At 41.1% G+C, this 22,342-nt stretch overlaps 2 protein-coding genes and 1 long non-coding RNA gene across 5 annotated transcripts in view; 1 reads left to right on the top strand and 2 right to left on the bottom strand.

Moving 5' to 3' along the window:
• LOC132867241 (uncharacterized) overlaps positions 1–1,808 on the bottom strand; it is a 47,376-nt gene extending 45,568 nt beyond the window's left edge. The window contains exon 1 of the long non-coding RNA XR_009650700.1: positions 1,753–1,808. This is a non-coding gene — a long non-coding RNA (uncharacterized LOC132867241). The remainder of the gene's footprint in view (positions 1–1,752) is intronic.
• The window catches only part of ankha (ANKH inorganic pyrophosphate transport regulator a), a 78,625-nt gene extending 60,735 nt beyond the window's left edge, over positions 1–17,890 (top strand). For both annotated transcript variants that reach the window (XM_060900040.1, XM_060900041.1), the window contains exons 10-12: positions 7,848–7,971; positions 13,347–13,446; positions 13,625–17,890. In XM_060900040.1, coding sequence (XP_060756023.1) covers positions 7,848–7,971; positions 13,347–13,446; positions 13,625–13,747 — 347 coding nt within the window. In that variant the 3' untranslated portion in view covers positions 13,748–17,890. The remainder of the gene's footprint in view (positions 1–7,847; positions 7,972–13,346; positions 13,447–13,624) is intronic.
• LOC132867239 (uncharacterized) overlaps positions 17,778–22,342 on the bottom strand; it is a 47,785-nt gene continuing 43,220 nt past the window's right edge. For both annotated transcript variants that reach the window (XM_060900039.1, XM_060900038.1), the window contains exon 12: positions 17,778–22,318. In XM_060900039.1, the coding sequence (XP_060756022.1) occupies positions 22,124–22,318 (195 nt within the window). In that variant the 3' untranslated portion in view covers positions 17,778–22,123. The remainder of the gene's footprint in view (positions 22,319–22,342) is intronic.

Raw genomic sequence — 22,342 nt, 5'->3', positions numbered from 1 at the left:
CTTTATAAATGTAACATTGGAGTTTTCAGTTTAACTCCGCTTGACAACAATCACAACAATGGCAGAAAGTTTTCAGGAAAGGGAGGTTGTCAGTTTTTCCAATACTATGAATTCATAAACGTTACAGTTGGACAGTAAATGAACAGGGATATTATGGCTCTGATGTGCCATCTAGTGAATGACGCTTTAATCCTGCAGATGTACATAAACTATACAGCAGTGTGGAAATAATGCTTGTGTTGCTCCCACTTCTGCATGTGCATGCAAGCTAAAATGATGCCTTCCAAGCCCCAATTTAACAGGCTCAGCCATGTGGTTACACACATTTTATTGTTGTAATTCCAATATAGTATAGCGTCCATAAATTTGTCTCTAGGTTTTCAAGGGATGACTATGAACATTCTTGACAATACGCTCACAAGGGGACGCTTTCAGTTTTGAAATCTAGGCAGTGCTGCTGCTCATTCAAGTTACCGAAGCTAGAATACCAAAAGTTAGTAAAAAGCTGAAATGTGTACCTTGTTTTTGACTTTTCACTCTTGATCTTATAATATTAATCATTGTGTAATGGTTCATAACCCTCCTTTTAACACAACCCATACATAAATGCAGGGGGTATTTATGTACGTATTGTGTTAAAGCGTGTTACTGTAGGGCCACTAATACCCTGTCCACACTAGGGATTTTGTACCGATACGATATTACTTTCGTACCGCAACACCTGTCCACACTAGCAACTATACCGGTACTGTACCGGTATAACTGTATCGGTACGAAACCCACAAATGTATGGGTTTCGTACCGGTACAGTATCGGTACTGTAGCGCTTCGTGTAGTGTGGACAGATGAAGCGGTTCTGTATCGATACAAATATAATGTGCATGCGCAATGAACCATTCCTACTTCTTCCGGGTTATTCATACAATACAATACCCACGTGCTTTCCAGCTGTAAATAAAACGTCAAAATGGCTCAAAACGACCGTGGAGCTACATGGAGCAAAGACGAAGTTATGTGTTTGTTGGAGCTTTGGGGAGACGAGCGATGCCAGGAACAGTTAGTGAAGAACGGAGATTCGTTTTCTTTGTTTCTTTCTCAACTGCCTCGTGCGTTTTATACGATTTGACTGAATAAATGACCACCAGAAATACAGACTGTACATTGACAACAAAAAGCACACACACGTTGTTTCATCCGCCATATTCTCGGAAGGAAGTTACTCGGTAACCACGGAAGCATTTCGCGCACGCACATTTCAACTACTGTGAAAGAAAACCGCAAACATTTCTCGCTAGTGTGGACAGATGCACTAAACTGTACTGGTATACTTTGTATCGATACAGTTATACCACTATCGTACCGGTATATATGTGAACACAGCTTAAGTCACTAAACTGAAGTGGTTATAGCAGGAGTTCACTGCCTCCTGTCAGTCAGCTGTGAACTAGATTTCTCAATAATTTCAAGAGTGTAATGTTTTATCAAGATGGCTCGTCGTCATCAAAATGACACTACATCAAATGTATCGGTAAACAAGAAACCCACACTCGTGAACCACAGTCTTAAGGGTTTATTTCTCATATTTATTAACAGAAAGGAAAAGCGACAAACTAGGCATCCTCTCAAATTGAATGGCTATGGGTTAAATTTCCGTGAGATTTTTGCTAAAATATATAGAATCCAGTTTCTGGGTATGTGTGTAGGATATTTTAAGTTCGTTTCTTAGACAAGGATATTTTTTAATCTTGTTACCTTGTTGACAGTTTCGGCGAGAATCTCCCGCCTTCTTCAGAAACAGTCACCAGATGTCGAGTGGTGACGTGCCTTATCAGCTGATGTTGCGTGCAGGAGGCGTGAACGTCCCGCCCAATTTGACAGGTAGTTCACGCCTCCTATACGACCGAGCACAGAACATTACGGAGGAGAAAGACAGACAGGAGGAGGAACAACACATCCAACAGGCATTAAAAAACTGCCAATATCCACCGTGGGCAATTCGGAAAGGGAAATTACAGACACAAATAAAAGAAAATAAACAAACAAGAAAAAACACCGAAAAAACAAACCGAGGCTTTGTCACACTACCATACATAAAAGGAGTCACAGAACGCATCCAACGATCCATGAGGAAATACCACATCAACACCCCGGTCAAACCATACAAGAACCTCCGACAGCTGCTAGTTCACCCCAAAGACAAAATACAACTGGACAATAAATGCAACGTCATCTATGAAATCCCTTGCCGTTCATGTAATAAAGTCTATATTGGTGAAACGGGCAGATGCTTCCATACTCGAAGGAAAGAACACCAATTAGAATGTGAAAAAGAAACAACAAGAAGACTCACAAGATCCGAAAAAGAAAAAGCAAACCAAGAAAACCTAAAATCAGCCATTTCAGACCACTGCAAACGGCAAAATCACATAATGAATTGGGAAGAGGCCAGAGTCATTCGCGCTGAAGAAAATAGATTCCAGCGTTGGATTTTAGAGGCAGTGGAGATACGCAAGCGGGCGCAGAGGACGATGAACCGGGACGAGGGAGCGTATGCACTGTCGCACACCTGGAGCGCCGTCCTGGAGGAGCGACCTGACAGCAGGAGGCGTGAACTACCTGTCAAATTGGGCGGGACGTTCACGCCTCCTGCACGCAACATCAGCTGATAAGGCACGTCACCACTCGACATCTGGTGACTGTTTCTGAAGAAGGCGGGAGATTCTCGCCGAAACTGTCAACAAGGTAACAAGATTAAAAAATATCCTTGTCTAAGAAACGAACTTAAAATATTTGTAATAGTTAGACATAATGAACATCCACTACGTATGTGTGTAGGATATGTAGTACATTTTATTATCCCCTGCCACGAAGTGCACGGGGATATAGGAATGGAGTCCGTCCGTCTGTCCATTTCAATCTGGACAAGTTTTCTCAGAAACTACATGAGCTACACCAGTGAGACTTTGCGTGCTCATATAACTCCTCATGATCCAAGTTGAGTTCGAAAATAATTTGCGATTAATTATTATTTTCAGTTATGGCCCTTGATTTGTTATTGGACTTTGTACAAGGGGCAGCACGGTGGTGTAGCGGTTAGCACTGTCGCCTCATAGCAAGAAGATCCTGGGTTTGAGCCTTTCTGTGTGGAGTTTGCATGTTCTCCCCGTGTCTGCGTGGGTTTCTTTCAAGTGCTCCGGTTTCCCCCACAGTCCAAAGACATGTAGATTAGGCTAATTGGTGACTCTAAATTGACCATAGGTGTGAATGTGAGTGTGAATGATTGTTTGTCTCTGTATCAGAGACAAACAACCTTTTAACTGCTTTAACCCTGTAGAACTGGATAAAGTGGCTACAGATAATGGATGGATGGACTTTGTACAAGTGGACTCAGGCCAAGTTTACATTAGACTGTATCTGTCTCGTTTTCTTTGCGGATGCACTGTCCGTTTACATTAAAACGCCGGGAAACGGGAATCCGCCAGGGTCCACGTATTCAATCCAGATCGTGTCTGGTCCGGTGCTGTGTAAACATTGAGAATACGCGGATACGCTGTGCTGAGCTCTAGCTGGCGTCGTCATTGGACAATGTCACTGTGACATCCACCTTCCTGATTCGCTGGCGTTGGTCATGTGACGCGACTGCTGAAAAACGGCGCGGACTTCCGCCTTGTATCACCTTTCATTAAAGAGTATAAAAGTATGAAAATACTGCAAATACTGATGCAAATACTGCCCATTGTGTAGTTATGATTGTCTTTAGGCTTGCCATCCTTCCACTTGCCAGTGTTAAGTGACGCGCATGCCCGATGTGCACTAGGATCTCACACACAGCGGCTCAGTCCCGAATCACAGCTTGTTCACTTCACTCGCGTGCTCTGTGAGCTGCGCAGGGCCGGAGTGCGCACCCTCCAGAGGGCACTCGCTGTTCAGGGCGGAGTGATTTGGAGTGCAGGATGCCTGCAGAGCCGAGTGTATCCGTGTATTGGTGTTGCTGTGTGCACGCGAATCGTGTATTGGCGTTGCTGTGTGCACGCTAATCGTTTTAAAAACGTTAATCTGATGATCCGCTGATATGGTCTAATGTAAACCCCACCTCAGTCTGGACAAGTTTTCTCAGAAACTACATAAGCTACATCAATGAAACTTTGCATGCTCATACTACTGAAAAAAGCTGGGTAGTATTTTATGAAGGTGTCTAGCACTTGGGACATCATAAGTCAATATTAAAGCAATGGGCTTTTATAAGGGCATAAGTGTTAAGAGGGCTTGGCGGGGGATAGTGATGACCATATCTTCTTGTTTTGTTTGTTTTTATAGGCGGTGGTAGCCTTGTATAAGGTGATGGTCTTTTTTAGATGGTGGTGGTCTTTATAGATGATGATCATCTAAATGGCAATAAACTGTATAGAATGCGATGGTCATGGTTTTGTCCTGTTTAGTGTGTGTTTAGGAGACGATATACCTAAAAATATTTTATTGTAATTTCATATCCATTAAATATGTAGATGTAATAGTAAAGCAATATTACTGGTTCATTGTGCTCAATAGGCATATCTATTGGCAATGCAGCTGGCTGGTAGACTTCTGTAAACCCTAATCTAAAGGGTGAATTTAAAAAAAATTAATGAAATTCTGTTGAATGTGATCCAATTAATAAGCAGTGACCTAAAAAGCACAAGTATTTCATTGAGTGTCTGTTAACTCATCTCATCTCGTTATCTCTAGCCGCTTTATCCTGTTCTACAGGGTCGCAGGCAAGCTGGAGCCTATCCCAGCTGACTACGGGCGAAAGGCGGGGTACACCCAGGTCATCACAGGGCTGACACGTAGAGGCTGTCCACACGGCAACTGATTCAGGTGAATCTGATAAAATTGTTTATCGTTTCGGCCTGGCGTCCACACGGCACCGGCGTTTTGGGTGCCCCAAAACGAGAACGGGTTCCAGAGTGGAAAAATCTGGCAACGGCGCCGTTGCGAAGTCGTCTGGATGAGTAGAACGGATTTGTTTACGATGACATCACAACCACATGACTAGAACAAGCAGCACTCTCGCTGTTTTGTATGAACCACTGCATTGCATTCACTTTTGTATACAGCTTTTCTTTTAAACAAGTAACTGAACCATTTCTTGAATTTCTTTTTTTTTTATTGGATAAGACTGCTTTTCAAAATGTTCACACACAATATAAAAAGTTATATAAATTATATAAAAATGCTTTTCAAAATGTTCACACACAATAAGAAAATTAAGTAATATAAAACTATGCACACTAATAAAACTACACACAAAAAAGGCACGATTTCCTCGTGTAGTCGCAGCCATCTTCTTGTTGTTGTGTGCTTGTTCCTGAGAGTGCTTCACGCCAGGTAGAAGAAGGGGTTTATGCGCATGCGTCCTACTTCTTCTATTGTTCTGGTGTCTCCGATGGGACCGTCTTACAGCGCACGTAGAGGTGTGGCATGTGTATTGCATCGTTTTCAGCAAGCGTTGCGTTGCCATATGTACCTGATATTTTACTGATCCGTTGCCCATGTGGACGCGATATATATATATATATATATATATATATATATATATATATATATATATATATATATATATATATATATTTTTTTTTAATAAAATCTCGTTGTCGTGTGGATGTAGCCATAGACACAGACAACCATTCACACTCTCATTCACGCCTACGGTCAATTTAGAGTCACCAGTTAACCTAACCTGCATGTCTTTGGACTGTGGGGGAAACCAGAGCACCCAGAGGAAACCCACGCGGACACGGGGAGAACATGCAAACTCCACACAAAGGCCCTCGCCGTCCACAGGGCTCGAACCTGGATCTTCTTGCTGTGAGGCGACAGCGCTAACCACTACACCACCGTGCCACCCTCCCTTAGAACATATTTACAAGAAAAAAAGTCTAAAGACAAGGTTTTGACAAGGTTTTAGACAAGGCATCATATGTCGTCATTAAGGGATATACACGGGGTCATCATATGTCGTCATTAAGGGGTAAAGAGTTAAAGGGTTAATGTGCCACTTATCTGTATCTAGTATAAATACACAGGTGATTTTTATAGGAAATCGTGTGTCCTGATTGGTTGAGAAATTTGGATTATTTCTCGATAATCACCTTGAGTAACTTGGCAAAGTGGCGGCCAATCGCTTTGTCACCTGTAAATGAGGAAGAATTGCACATTATGAAAGAAAATTGATGTTCTGCTGTACCATTTGAGAGTGTCCTCACAAACGGCATTTTGATATGGTATGCTAACAGCTCTGCAGCAGATAAGAAGGCACTGCAAAGAGTCATAAGGACTGCAGAAAACACCCACATCTTGAGCAATATTAATTCTTATGGTTATTTATCCATTACCAAGTGCATTATCTGCTATTGTACAATATCTATTACCATAATACCTCTGACAAAGTGCAACATCTATTACTGCAATACCCATGACTCAGCTCAGTGTATGTTATGTGAAAGTCTGTAGATTTTATATCTTTCCTGTTTTGTAAATTTCATTCACATCTTGTAAATTTGTCAACCCTTATATCTATACATCATCTTGTTTGTAAATCTTACATCTTTTATGTAAATCTCTTTTATGTATGTATATATTGAGGTCCGTTTCATAAAGCAGCGCACTGAAATTTCGTTGTGTATCTTACACAATGATGATAAAGCAATCTTGAAAATGCTGTCCCTAAAAGCACTAAAGCTGTTATGAAGTTTGGTCTCAACTATTCAAAGGTACAGTGGAATTGTGCTTTGATTTATCCATTTCAGAACAGAACATTTTATGTGACTCGATATAGACAAGTCTGCGCCAATTACATCTGCATGCCGCTTTTGAAGTTTGAGAGAAATGGTTTAAAAAAAAAAAAAAACACCCGTGTATTTACATTAAAACAATTATCCATCTCAGGCTCAGTGAATATTTGTGAATAACCTCGACTTTGTCTCGGTGGTTGTTATTATTATTCACCGATATTCACTTCACCTTTGCTGAATAATTGTTAAATAAACTCAGCTTTTGGATGCTATTAACTAAGTAAGCATAAAAATATGCATGGTTATAGATATTCTAGTAGTCAATCAACTTTTACAGAACATTCAGCTGACAAATTATACTGTATAAACTGCATAAGTTTCACCAACCAAGGAATTATATTGAATCTCAGTTGATAGGCTGGGTGATCATCATCTGACAGGATGTTGTCAGTCTGTTGATGGATTGTCTGTTGTAGCTCCAACTTCTAAAGTGTTACTATCTTAACATTCAGTACACTACCTGATTTTTACACACGTACACATGTATATACAGGGGGCTGCAAAAGTAGGTATACGGTAATGAAAAACAAAACGTTTGCACAAAATGTTATTTTATTGATTATACAAACATGCATCAATAATAACATATCAATAATAAACATATTAATCGCTCAAATGTTCAAACTGTTTGCCCCCGCCATTCACACACTCCTAGTCAAGTGTGGACACCCATGCACACTCTGGCACAAAGGTCTTTATCAGCATCAATTTCCTGCCAAGCCTCCTATATGAACTGAATCATGGCATCAACAGAACGTGGCTTACATGTGAAAACCCTGTCTTTTAATGAAGTCTAGTATTAAATGAAACCTAGCACCACTATTATAATACTGGTAATACTGGAATAATCCTTATTGTATACCTACTTTTGCAGCCCCCTGTATATAAAATGCACTATAGATCTGTGATTACTTTTTGGTTTCTCTTCAGGTTTCCAGGAGAGTTGGTAAATACAGAGCACATCTCCTTCAGCATACAATGTGTGTAACCTTCAAGCTGCTTTGTTTGTTCCAGTGACCATTCGAGCTCATCTGACAGGCTGGTTGATGACTCTGAAGAAGACGTTTGTGCTGGCCCCTAGCTCTGTGCTGAGGATAGTTGTGCTCATCACTAGTCTCATAGTGCTTCCCTATATGGGGTGAGAATAAACAGCATTTATAAACATGTCCGTACTTTTAATTGATTGCCCTACTTTAGATTCAGTAGAATGCAATTTAAGGTGAACGTGTTGCTGTTTATTGAGGAACCACCTCTCCTCACTCATTGTGTTTCCTTCTTTAGATAAGATTTATGAGGGAGGTATGTGTACCTTAAGAATATATTGTAACATCCTTAAGTTGGCATTTGAAGAATGTTTTTAAAATACACAGGGAACTGTTAATAACCTATATTTCTTCCAAATTTCATAATATTTGGAAACATTTTTTTTTATTTGATTTATTTGGTTAAAATGCAGTACATACAAATTACAGTATGAACATTGCATAAAAACTAGGATTACACACAAGTGTGAACACTTGTTTCCACTGTGGTCCCAGAGACTTATCACAGATAGCCATGATTACCATACTAAGTAAATACCCAAAATATAATAAATAAAGTAATACAAGTAATAATAATAGCAAGAAATAATCATACTAATTCTATCAATAATTAATTAGATTCAACTTTGCACATGTCACAGGTACAAGGCAACGAAATGTAGATTGCATCTAACCAGAAGTGCATAGCAGTAAATAACATAAGTGTAATATATAAATGTACAGGAATTACAGGGTATGGAATGGTATATTTACAGTATGTACAAATGTGCAATATAAATGTACTATAGTGCAATGGTATGATTTATAGATATTTTGCAGTATATACAAAACATGGTATGAATAAACAGTAGTGCAAATGGTAATACTGCAGTCAAGTCATTTCAGTTTGTTGGGGGTTGGTGAGTGAGTGGTGCCCCTTTTCCACCAAAGCAGTTCCAGGGCTGGTTCGGGGCCAGTGCTTAGTTTGGAACCGGGTTTTCTGTTTCCACTGACGAAGAACTGGCTCTGGGGCCAGAAAAACCAGTTCCAGGCTAGCACCAACTCTCTGCTGGGCCAGAGGAAAGAACCGCTTACGTCAGCGGGGGGGGGCGGAGTTGTTAAGACCAACAACAATAACAAGACCGCGAAAGATCGCCATTTTTAAGCGACGAGAAGCAGCAGCTGTACAAACGCGAAGTCCTCCATTATTATTGTTGTTGCCACTGCTGCTTCTTCCGTGTTGTTTTTGCTTTGATATTCGCGCCAAGGTTTATGTAAACGTAGCACTGCAACTGACGTATACAGCGATGTAATGACGTATACAGTGACGTAATGACGTGGCTCCGCTTAGCACCGTGAGCTATGGAAAAGCAAACTGGTTCTCAGCTGGCTCGCAAGTTGAATGAGTTGTGAACCAGCACCAGCACTGGCTCTGAACCAGCCCTGGAACTGATTTGGTGGAAAAGGGGTGTGTGTGTGTGGGGGGGCGGAGTTCAGCAGTGAGACAGCTGAAGGAAAAAAAACTGTTCCTGAACCTGGTGGTTTTGGTCCGAAAGCTCCTGTAGCGCCTTCCAGAGGGCAGGAGAGTGAAGTTTGTGTGCTGGGTGGCAGGAGTCTTTGTTGATGTTTATGGCTCTCCTGAGACATCACTTCCTGTAGATGTCCTCAATAGCAGGAAGTGAGGCTCCCACGACATGCTGGGCAATTTTCACCACCCTCTGCAGTGCCTTCTCGTCCGAGACAGAGCAGTTCCCATACCAGACTGTAATGCAGTTGGTTAGGATGCTCTCGATGGTACAGCGGTAGAAGTTCACCAGGATGTCTGAAGAGAGGTGGTTTTTCTTCAGAGTCCTCAAGAAAAAGAGATACTGGTGAGCCTTCTTGACCAGGTTGGAGCAGTTGGTTGTCCAGGTGAGGTCCTGTGAGATGTGGATCCCCAGGAATTTGAAACTGGTCACACGCTCCACTGCTGCACCTTTTTTTTTTTTTTTTTTTGTGTGTGTGTGTGTGAGAGAGAGAGAGAGCATTCCTCCTGAAGTCCACGATGAGCTCCTTGGTCTTATTGGTATTGAGCAGCAGGTTGTTCTTGCTGCACCACACAGCCAGGTGGTCCACCTCCTCCCTGTAGGCTGACTCATCGTTGTCCTTGATGAGGCCTATCACTGTGGTGTCATCCGCAAACTTGATGATGGTGTTGGTATAATGTACAGGTCTGCAGTCATGAGTAAAAAGGGAGTAGAGGAACAGGCTCATCACACAGCCTTGTGGTACACTGGTGTTTTAGGATGAGGGTGGAGGAGCAGTGATGGTCTAAATGAACATGTTGGGGCCTGTTGGTTAGAAAATCCAACAACCAGTTGCAGATGGGAGCACTGATGCCCAGATCTGTGTTTGGTGATGAGCTTGGAGGGGATGACCGTGTTAAATGCTGAACTGAAATCTATGAACTGCATTCTGGTGTATGTGTTGCCATTGTCCAGGTGCGAGAGGACAGAGTGCAGTGCTATAGAGACTGCATCTTCTGTGCTCCTGTTCTTGCGGTAGGCAAATTGGTGGGGGTCCAGGGTGGAGGGAAGACGAGATTTGAGATGTGCTAAGACCAGCTGCTCTAAACACTTTGTAATGATTGGGGTGAGTGCTACTGGACGGTAGTCGTTGAGACATGCTGGAGTGGAGTGTTTTGGTACTGGCACGATGGAGGTGGTCTTGAAGCAGGTCGGAACAACAGCATGGGCCAAAGACATGTTGAATAAGTCCATCAGGACCCCTGCCAGCTCCCTAGCACATGCTCTGAGCAGACATCCAGGGATGCCATCAGGGCCTGCAGCTTTGTGTGGATTGATCCTGCTCAGCACTGCTTTGACATCAGTGGGGGAGAGTGTTAGGGGTTGGTGGTCTACAGTCACCCTTGCCCTGGATGCAGACTCCTGGTTGTCCTCCTCAAACCGAGCATAGAAATTGTTGAGCTCGTTGAGAAAGGAGATATCAGAGGATGGGAGAGAAGGGTTGTTGGACTTGTAGTCACTGATGACCTGAATGCCTTGCCATATACGCTGGGGGTTGGAGTTGGAGAAATGCTCCTCAACCTTCTGTTTGTAGCAGTGCTTTGCCTTCTTGATGCCACGCTTCAGGTCAGCTCTGGCTGTACTGTAGGCTTGTACATCTCCTGATCTGAAGGCAGTGTTGTGAGCTTTCAGTAGTAGACGGACATATCTCTGTTCATCCAGGGTTTCTGATTTGGGTACAAGGTGATCAATTTCTGGGTGGTGACACCGTCTATGGTGGTGGAGATGTAGTCCAGTACAGAGGAAGCATAGCTCTCGATATCTATCTGTGTGGGAGTGACAGGTTGCTTGAATGGCAAACATATTCCAGACTCTGTGTTTGAACTGGTCCTGCAGCACAGAGTCTGTCCCCTCTGGCCAGATGTTTATTGTCTTCACTATGGGTTTCACACATTGGATGAGTGGTGAGTACTTAGGTGGGGTTTATATTAGACTGTATCAGCGGATCATCAGATTAACGTTTTTAAAACGATTAGCGTGCACACAGCAACGCCAATACACGATTCGTGTGCACACAGCAACGCCAATACACGGATACGCTCTGCTCCGCAGGCATCCTGCGCTCCAAATCACTCCGCCCTGAACAGCGAGTGCCCTCTGGAGGGTGCGCACTCCGGCCCTGCGCAGCTCACAGAGCACGCGAGTGAAGCGCACGAGCAGTGATTCGGGACTGAGCCGCTGTGTGTGTGATCCCAGTGCATATCGGGCATGTGCGTCACTTACCACTTGCAAGTGGAAGGATGGCAAGCCTAAAGACAATCATAACTACACAATGGGCAGTATTTGCATCAGTGTTTGCAGTATTTTCATACTTTTATACTCTTTTTAATGAAAGGTGATACAAGGCGGAAGTCCGCGCCGTTTTTCAGCAGTCGCGTCACATGACCAACGCCAGCAAATCAGGAAGGTGGATGTCACAGTGACGTTGTCCAATGACGACGCCAGCTAGAGCTCAGCATAGCGTATCCGCGTATTCTCAATGTTTACACAGCACCGGACCAGACACGATCTGGATTGAATACGTGGACCCTGGCGGATTCCCGTTTCCCGGCGTTTCCAGGCGTTTTAATGTAAACGGACAGTGCATCCGCGAAGAAAACGAGACAGATACGGTCTAATGTAAACTTGGCCTTAGGGGTGAGAAATGGAGAAAGGTGATCTGACTGTTCTCATGTGGGGGAGGGGTGTAACTTTGTACGCTCCAGCTATGTTGGAGTAAACATGGTCCAGTGTCTTATTTCCTCTTGTGTGGCAGGTAACTTGTTGATGCAGCCTGGGAAGTACTGTCTTTAAGTTGGAGTGATTTTAAAGTTACCCGCAAAGATAAAGGCAACCTCTGGGTGCATTTCCTGCTGTTTGCTAATAGCTGCATGCAATTCTCCCATTGCGAGCTTAGCATTAGCGTCTGGTGGTGTATATACAGCAGTAACTATAACTGATGAGTTCTCCTGGGAGATGAAAAGGTCTACATTTAACCATGAGAAACTCCGTGTTAGGTGAGCAGTGTCTCTCGGCGTTAAGAGTTGGTATGCCAAGCTCTATTTATATAAATGCACAAACCTCCACCTCTGGTTTTACCGGAGCCATCTGCAGTCTAATGATGATAATGTCAGTATATAATATATGGTAACAAGAATAAATTTACAAGAAGAAAACATGACTAGTGAACATTAACACAGACCACAATGGAAGCTAATAGTAAACAAGTGTTTCTTTCTTTCCTGGTGTGGTATCTGATTTAAAATAAACTTTGTACAGCTTTCTTAAAATTAGACCACTCTTATATGTAGTGTAACTCTGAAGGAAGACTGTTCCATGCCTGAATACCAGTGTAAAGGAAACTAGATTTACCAAAAGACTTGACCCTCGGTATCTGCAAGGATGAGGCACTAGATCTTGTATTGATTGAATGGAGTTCATTTGTATAGTTGAAGCCTTGGGCCAAAAAATTTAGGGCAGAACCATTTTAGAATTTTGAAAACAAGATCAAGCTTCAACTGGGCAACGTGCATACTCATTGGGCATGTTGCACATAGTCTTGGACAATCTCAATGCCATTCTGTCTGTGGATTTTGAGACTGCCTGGAATAGGGTGGAAACGGATCAGTGCTCAGACCACTATAGCTGAAAATACACAGCTTAGGCAGTCACTGTACATATATCTACATAGATGGGTTGGCATAAAGTATCCATGTATTGTACTATATGTATAAAATGTACTTGGCTGTTAACATTGCATGTCTGTAAATCTGTGTTTTGATCATGTCGGACCATCTAGTGATTTGCTTGGTCATAGCTATGTTGGTGTTCTTACACGTCTTTGTGATGTAGATGTGGCTATTTGTATTCAGGCTCTTTTGGTGATTGGTATGCATGTGTGTTGTGGAGAATGCTCAGGTTGTCTTACTGTGTGTATTACTGTACAGGGTGCATGGTGCCTCATTAGGAGTGGGCTCACTACTGGCTGGCTTCCTCGGAGAAGCCATGATGGTGGCAGCGGGTGCATGCTTTGTGTATCGACAACAGGTGAGCTAATGTAACAAATTGAATAGCTTTGCCTTGTCTGGAAAGATCATGTCATGATCATAGTGACTTAAAAAGCACACTTAAATACTAAGGCTCCTTATTATTTGTAGTCTCTGTGTATTACTTATATCTGTTTTATTTCTTTCATTCTTCCATACATCAAACCCCTTCACGATAGAGAAAGAATTTGGGCACAGAACAACCCATACAGGGGGACAACTCTGCCCCAATGAATGATTTCTCATCTGCAACTGAGTTAGAGGACATCCAAGAAGGACGGGAAGAGGGACAGGAGGTGTGAACTGGGTGAAATGAATGAAAAGCGAAACTTGAGGTGAAGCAATGATCCAAAGGAAAAACAGGGACTTTTGTTTATTACTTAAAGGAAAAACTAACAATGCAAACCCTTACTCCTGAAACCAAATAACAGGGCTGCAACCTGTGAGTGAGGTTTTTCCTACTCAGGACAAGCCTGAACTGATGTATCTTTTACAGCACTTTCTGCAACTGACCAACCTTTTTGCACTGAAAGTCTTTCTGAGACTTCCTGCCCATTTTAGCCAATAACTAAATGTTTGCTAATACAGGAGTGGCCAGAAGATGTTTTTGTTGTGTGCGTCACACCAACTTGTCAAACATCACCCAAGTGCATCTAAATGCACAGAGATACAGTCTGGCACGTAAACAGATTTACTTAACTTTGACACAGTGAATCATGTCTTTTACAGTATAGGCATCAAAATGCACAATATGTTATTGCACAATGTCTATTAACGCACAAGAAACTGTTGATGTATTACAGTGATATCTAAATTTTACAAAATTTTTAATTATTCAGGGAAATACACAAGGGAGATTTTTTTTTTTAATATAAATGATAAACCTGTCCTATCTAGTGTTCTGTCATTAAAGGGAGGTTGCTTTTGATTTGATTTTATATATAATATATATATATATATATTTTTTTTAAATGGCCAAAAACCTTCTGTGGTAAAGCTTTCTAACATCGGCTTAGACAAAAATCAATGCAGGACCATGGAAATTACGATTTTAATCACTAAAAATGTTTCTTTTTTTATCTGAAACCTATTTTATTAAAGTTTTAATTGTGTTTGAGTCTTTGTAATATGGAAATGATGCTTTTTATGAATTCTAGAAATACCCATAAAGCTCCAGTCAAGTATTTCCATTCCTTTGTGTCCTAAAAACCTCATAAAACAGTACAAGGTACAATGCACACGTACATTTGGGAAGTGTAAACTTTTTATTTCAGATGTTAAATGAATAGAAGTATTATACTTTCAAGTCATCATGGAATTTTCGTAATGTTTTTAGTTGAGCATTATGATTCATTATTACTGTTTTTTAAAATACTTGCAAAGCATTATCAAAAATGTTTCAGCCTAACTATTATGAAGAGTTATTGGATTAAGAAATTTCATCTGCCAACCAGTCTCAGCTCCTGGTATGATGGCGAAATCTCAGACGTGAAGATATGTCATGCATTCAGAATTTTGTTTAATTCCATTTAGTGTCAGGCATAACTATAGCTCATGGCAACCTTTTATACTTTTTTTTTTTTTTACATTCAAAATATCCTTGGTTCATTTGTTATTCGATCAACTTCAAGAAATAACATGGTAAATTAATTCCAAATATCTTAAAGGTGCCATACAATACTGAAAAGCATTCAGTATTTTAAATGGCTCTCTGATGTTGAAATAGAAGGTACATGACTTTGGTCAGGGTGAAAAATGCCCAGATGTGGTTTTACATGCATGTTTTACAATGAACAAAGCTATATTCCCTATTTTGGTGGACTTGTTAATGTTGATGAGCTCTGCTCTGATTGGCTGGTTTGCAGCTGGTGTGTGTGTCAATTGCTGGGTTTCACATGTCGTCACATCCACCTCATTAGTTATTCAAAACTTTAGCTGGTGTTCTACCAAAGCTCAGTTGACGAAGCGTTTGTACGGAGAAGGTGCATTGCTCGCATGAAAAATGCCTTACGCTTGCGTTGTTTTAGGTTGTTCGAATCAATCAACCGTGAAACTGATAAGTTTCTTCAGGGTTCCCCGTGAACTAATAAAAAAGGGTGAACGAACACAGGATTTCACAAAAAGACGTTGAGAAAGGTGGCTTTTGAACGTCTCACTGAAATCGAAGGGAGCCGAGTTGAAGCACGCTCGAGTTTGCAGTGATCACTTGGTGAAAGGTTTGTATTTCCCTCTCAGCTGTCCTTAGTGTTTTCCAAGTACTTTTCTTGCTATGTGTCATTATTTTATGGTACTTTTTTTAGTCATGAAGCGCTAAAGTCCCCAGCTGTTTCTTTGTTTACTCCTCACAAAGTCTGTATGCATGAAGGTGGCAACAAAATTCTTACCCAGCTATACAGTTACAATGCGCCGTGATCACTTCTCTGTCTTGTTTAACTAAGATCCAGGTCTTTAAAGGGGTTTCTGATGACCTTTGTGAATGATTTACCTGAGAGATAAGAGCCAACACAAGTGAGAATCAAGCCAACTGTTTGTTTACACTTCAACTTGCAGCGCTTCATTGTAAAGACACAAACGAAAAGCTTAAAAAAAACCATACACGGGCAAAAACAACACAGGATTCATTCAGTAGCGACTTGATACCGAGGTCCTTTACCCAGCCACATACAAAAAAGTTGTAAGCCTCCATACTCTTCCACACTTTCATCTGTTTTGCGGTGTAGAAGGACGTCTGCAACACCAGATAGTTCGAGATGTCGGGGGAATTCGACTGAAGGGTAGCTTTCAAGATCGTATGACAAATCCTTCTTTCCCAGACTGTAGGGGTCGATTCCATTGCACATAGCAATCTTCTGAATATATCTAAAGCCAGCAGTGGCTTCTAGATTACAAGTATACTCTGATAAGTTATCGCTAGTTGTTTGCACTACGGCAGCCGTTTAGACCACCAGCTATTTCACTTCCGGTAAAACTGCTAAGAAAAGTCACATGACTGAAACCCAAGAATAGGGCGTGATCATCCCTTCAAACTGTGTCCACAGGCTTCGGTGTGCTCTGGGAAACCAGTCTGGAAATGTGACTATCAGAAACTGGATAAAATCTTACAGCATGTCTAGCTACTTGCCTCTACCTTTTGGTTTTCTGACTGAGAGTAGAGTTGCCATGCTCGGTCATTTAACCACATCTCCCTGAAGCAGAAAGCAATTGAAAAGTCCTTTGTCTTTCTTACCAGCATTTTTCTATTTGCTCGCAACCACTGGTGCTGGAAGCAGAATTAATATTGCCTAGGCTAGAACATTGGCTGGCGTATGCAATATTCATGCACCAAAATTTGATGAGGCTGGACTGTTGTGAAATACTCTGGGATTTTGGAATTAGCCCGTTTTACTGCCCTCTTTTGCATATTTATGATTGGCATTTGAAAGAGGAGATGAGTGTTTGAGAATCTCAGTATGTATTGAACTCCCCTTTCGGGAAATCGGCTGGTATAGTGTTTCGAGTGTCTTGGAGAGCTTGCCACAAGCATCATGCAAATTTTGACGGGATTGCTTGGTTTTGTCTCTGGAGGTTCCAGACAGCCTCAAAGGCATTTTTAGCTAAGAAAAGTCATGTAGTGCATATGAAAACCAAAAAAGTAAAAGTTTTGGAAGTGTTTCAAAATGTTGCTGTTTAAATACTGGCCTGCCTATGCACAAATATCTAAGACATGTTTTAAGTGTAGTTTCTATCCTTTTACATTACAGATCAAGTTCATGCATAACTTCACAAATGAATAACGTGGCTGAAGCTTAACTTTTAATCAGGACTTAGATTTCTAAGGTCACCCTCCCTCAACTTTTAATCACTTGCGTATATATTTTCAGCTTTTTGCTGTCTATATCTTGAGCTGAATTGTTACTCACATGGTTGGGGTAAAACAGTTTGTAGTTGAACACTAGGGAAATTCAGTATTGACAGGAACCCAGTGCATACTACTTATTTTTGATGCATTTGTATTGGGGGAAAAGTCAGTAAAGTGTACATTTTATTTAACTACCACCATCATGGTAGAGCAAGTTAGTAAAATATTTGTAAATTGTATACGGTTTGATTTGTCAGTCATTAAATGCATCTTTAAATACAAATCAACAAGCATTCTTCGCTTTAAAGAGAACATCTATTTTGAACACACAGTCAAACAGTGGTGCCAGTTATTTTTGATCAGTCATACAGAAGGTGATTGCTCATTTTAGCATGTAATATCAAGGTGTGTGTGTGTGTGGGGGGGAATATATATGTTGCGGTCCTATTTTTTATAATTCATGCAATACACTATTCCATCAAAAGTTGGGCCGGTTAGTAGTTGCATGTTTTTTATTTTGCATCATTTTGTATGAACAAGTTATGTTACTTGTTAACCTTGCAATTAAAGTAACTATGCTGTCTGTTTAGTCAAATAAAAATCTGCTTAAAGGTCTGTCCAGTGGTGGTTAATAGTACGTTAACTTGATGTAAACATTATTCATAAAATATTTATGCTTCCACAAACAAGAGCTTCAACGTTACATTAAAAAAACAAAAAAAAAAAAAACACATTCAACAGAACTTCTTTCCATTTTCTGCACAATACTGAACCAAATTAATCAGGCTAACCATAAATAAAATGTTGACTTTTTGCTCCTGAAGCAGAAAACGTGCCTGATGATAAACGATGTAGACTTTAAAAAATGTGCATGTATGCAAGACTGACATTTTCTACAGCACCATTTAACATCAGATTTCATTCAGTTATACATTACAAAATAGTAAAACGTTTTGGCAGCAGTTTGAGACAAACTCAAAAGATATTACATAATTAATGAAAGAAAGAAATACAGAATTAAAAACACATAAAAGCCAGGTTTCATTCGTTATCTAAACAGCTATGGAACACGTTCCACCAACTTCATCTTTCAAATTAAATATAAAGAGATCGACGCACACATTTCAATAAAGTGGGTTGCTGGATAAAGGGATGAGGTGGTAACTGGGCAGTAAATGTTCTGTGCTAATGCCTGGAAGGTTAACCGAATCAAATTTCTATCCAGGGTGTTCTCTTTGTTTGTATGTTAATGATGTTTATCATCATGGGTACAAGTGTAGCAAAATTAGCTAGTCCTCAGTCCAACAATCAAGTCCAGCAGTGTAGTCCATTTCTTTTCCTATTCCAGCTTGAAGCATACTGGAGCCAGAGAAAAATAAATAAAAGTGCTCCACAGCCCTTGATTACACAGTTCAGACGTTTTGGGAGCCAGAATAGTAAAAAAAAAAAAAATGTGGAATGGCTGCTATCCTTGTGGTCTGAGGAGAACATCTGGTGTAGTCTGTGAAAACAACACTTTAAAGTAACAGACTACCTCTTTCAAATGGTTTTAAGGTTTCCTCCTAAAATATTTGGCACGATAATCTTAAGACTCTACACTGCCAATGTTGCAACCCGTGTTATAAAGTAGCTTTCAAAAACTTCAGTTCTTTAGCTATAATGATTTACACATACATGCATAAACATACAGACAGATGGCAAATTAAAGGAAAACCATCTTAAAGTGTGTTAGTAAGACGATGGTGTTGATTCTATAAATTTATGGAACTGGACTGGAGGGATGAACACCATTCTTCGAAAAGATATTATTTTAACTAGTGTTTTGATGGTGGTAGTGGAGAATGATTTCTCATCACACACATCACTCTCTTGTCGGTGTTCAGGCTTAAATGTGGTGACTTGAAGGCTCTAGCATATGATTTTAATCCTCATGAACCTATTCAGTGAGCCCTCATGCTCTACTGATGTGGGCAGGGTCATGCTGAAAGACGCTGCTCCCATCAGGATGTCTGAGGTTTTTGGCAATACATGCAAATGACTTGATTTCCAGTGATGCTTTGGGCTAAGGGGACAAATGGAACTAATCAATGCCAGCAAAATGCCCCCGACTGCACAACCGTTGCAGTTTATCACCCACCTCTAAATGTTAAACTATAAATCCATGAACTCTCAAGTGTCTTCTGTCTAAATGTGATACTGGCTTAAAAAAATCATTTTTTTCTTGACCTAATTGCTTTAAGTTTTGACCAAGGCATAAAAATGATTTCAGGGATATGTGGATGTGTTCACGCCAGCGTTGTAGTCGAGTCACTAAACCTCGAGTCCAAGTCCAGTCTCGAGTCCCCAGTGTTCAAGTCAGAGTCAAGTCATTTCAAGAAAATTTTAAGTCGAGTCTGAGGCCCTGTCCACACGGCAACGGATTCAGGTGACTCCGATACAATTGCTTATCGTTTAGGCCTGGCGTCCACACGGCACCGGCGTTTTGGGTGCCCAAAACACAATCTTTTTGAGAACGGGTTCCAGAGTGGAAAGATCTGGCAACGTTGCTGTTGCGAAGTCATCTGGATGAGTAGAACGGATTTGTTTACAATGACGTCACAACCACATGACTGTGAGTGCTTCACGCCGGGTAGAAGTGTAACGAACTCGATGCGAGTTGTCAACAAATCCTATAACTTGGTTCATGAAACGCGCTTACAAAATATTTTCACTGTGAATATTTATTGTGTAATGGTGCAAAGTGAGAGAGAGAGAGAGACTCTGCCCTTAGGGCAGAGTCAATCCCGCCAGCAAAAATAGGGAAAAAAAAAGGAGCGATCTCACCTCTTCAGATGTGGGTTTAAATCCTACAATACATTCCTCAAGAAGGGCGTAGAAGAGCAAATTAATCCATCAACGTGTATCATTCAATTTATTCCGGACCATTAAAGACGCCACCTTCCACGTAGAATCATACGTCATCCTCGCCGCCATATTGGATAGGTCAAAGCGGAGAATAAAGATTCATGTGCTGCGTTTAACTGTACCAACAGGTTTACCGTCCAAACGAGATCACATGGGATTACCTTTCACAGGTGAGAAACAACAAATTAATCCATCAACGTGTAGCATTCAATTTATTCCGGACCATTAAAGACGCCGCCTTCCGCGTAGAATCATACGTCATCCTCGCCGCCATATTGGATAGGTCAAAGCGGAGAATAAAGATTAGCTGCGTTTAACTGTACCAACAGGTTTGCCGTCCAAACGAGATCACATGGGATTACCTTTCACAGGTGAGACTGGAAAAATACTTTTCATTGTATTTGGTCATTATAATGTAATTTTACGAACAGATTTTCCTGACTTTGTGGCTAATATGAAGTCTCGCGCATAATAGTTTATGCGCATGCGTCCTTACTACTTCTATTGTTCTGGTGTCTCCGAAGGGACCGTCTTACAGCGCCCCTAGAGGTGTGGCATGTGTATTGCATCGTTTTCAGCAAGCATTGCGTTGCCATATGGACCTGATATTTTACTGATCGTTGCCCATTTGGACGCGATATTTTTTTAAATAACATCTCGTTGCCGTTGTCGTGTGGATGTAGCCTGAGAACAAGACTCCAGCCACACCAGTTGACAGCGGCTGTTGTTGCTTTTATGTGAAAGCGTCTCTGCTACTGTGTTGGACTAACATTACTGCTTGACTGCCCCATTTTAGTTAATAGGCTACAGATAAAAAGCTTGTTCATCGCTCAGCAAGCCCCGCCCACTCTCAACAGGGCAAACAACATGAGAGAATGTTAACACTACTAGCTAGTTCATCGCTCAGCAAGCAAGCCCTGCTATCAACAGAGCAATGAACATAGCGTGTCACTTCCTTCTCTGGGTGGAGTCTTAGCAAATGATGACCTGAAGTTCGAGGTTGTCACCGTCGTCTCCTCGATAGTTCTTCTGCATATGGAGCACATAGCAGTGCATTTTTTCCCACTGCACGAGAAGTCTGTATAAGCAAAGCGGACAATCCTAGGGGCTTTTCTCCAGGCATTTTAGCGCCGTTAACATTTGTTCTTGAACCTGACGTATGAACAGGTGAATGTGCTTTCTCTTGCATGAAATTAGTATAAAAATAATTTACCGTAGATATTTATATCTTATGCCAAATTGTGGCATGTTACAAAAAAAATGAAAAAATCAGAGCCCTCGTCTCCAATTTACGAGTCCGAATGCAGTTAATGTACGAGTCCAAGTCATCAGTGCTCAAGTCATGAGTCCTTAAAATTAGGGCATGAGTACTACAAGCCTGGTTGACATGACTGAATGTTGTATCTCAGAGTAGTCTCTATAAGGTCAGTTTGTATCACCATTAGCGACATTGTGTTTGCACACTTGGAACTCTAAGAAGTTTTGAAATCAGTTTATACTAAAACAGTTGCAGGGTAGTTTTATAACCATCATGCATAACTTCATTCTAAACATGACAACGGAGTGAATTAGAATTGAACGTACACGAACACAAAATCTAAACAAGAATGTAAATGAATTGCACAAAAAACCTGAGTGCTTCTGTTATCGCTATTAGCTTTAGCCAAACAGTTAACTTTATCCAAATGCAAGCAAATATTAGATGTACATATTCTTCTCTTAGAATTATTTCATTCACTTTAACTCTGTTCCTTTAATCACCTCCCAGAAATCCTGTTAATAACTAAAGACTTCCCAGATATTATATTGTTAATTACTCAGGTGAAGGCAGAGTATGGTGATGTCATAGTTTCACTCCCAATTTTCTTCCTCCAATCCAATCACCTTCCAGAAATCTTGATAATGACCAATCAGGTGAGGTCAGAACACAATGATGTTACATTCTGTATTGTGTCGGCTTCCTGATGGGGACATTGTAATGGCGGTCATCCTCTGTGATGAGACACACACAGGGCCAGTCATGCTTATGGTCATCAGGGTAGTGTGTCACAAATTCCTCTGTGTCCGTCTTATAGAGGCGGAAGGCTTGAATGGTGTGCTGTAAGGCATAACCGAGCAGAAACATCTCCACCTGCAACAGTGCCAACACCAATTA

This window comes from Neoarius graeffei, chromosome 19 (assembly GCF_027579695.1).
Source record: "Neoarius graeffei isolate fNeoGra1 chromosome 19, fNeoGra1.pri, whole genome shotgun sequence".
Taxonomy (NCBI): Eukaryota; Metazoa; Chordata; class Actinopteri; order Siluriformes; family Ariidae; genus Neoarius; species Neoarius graeffei.
This window is presented reverse-complemented; position numbering and strand designations above follow the sequence as displayed.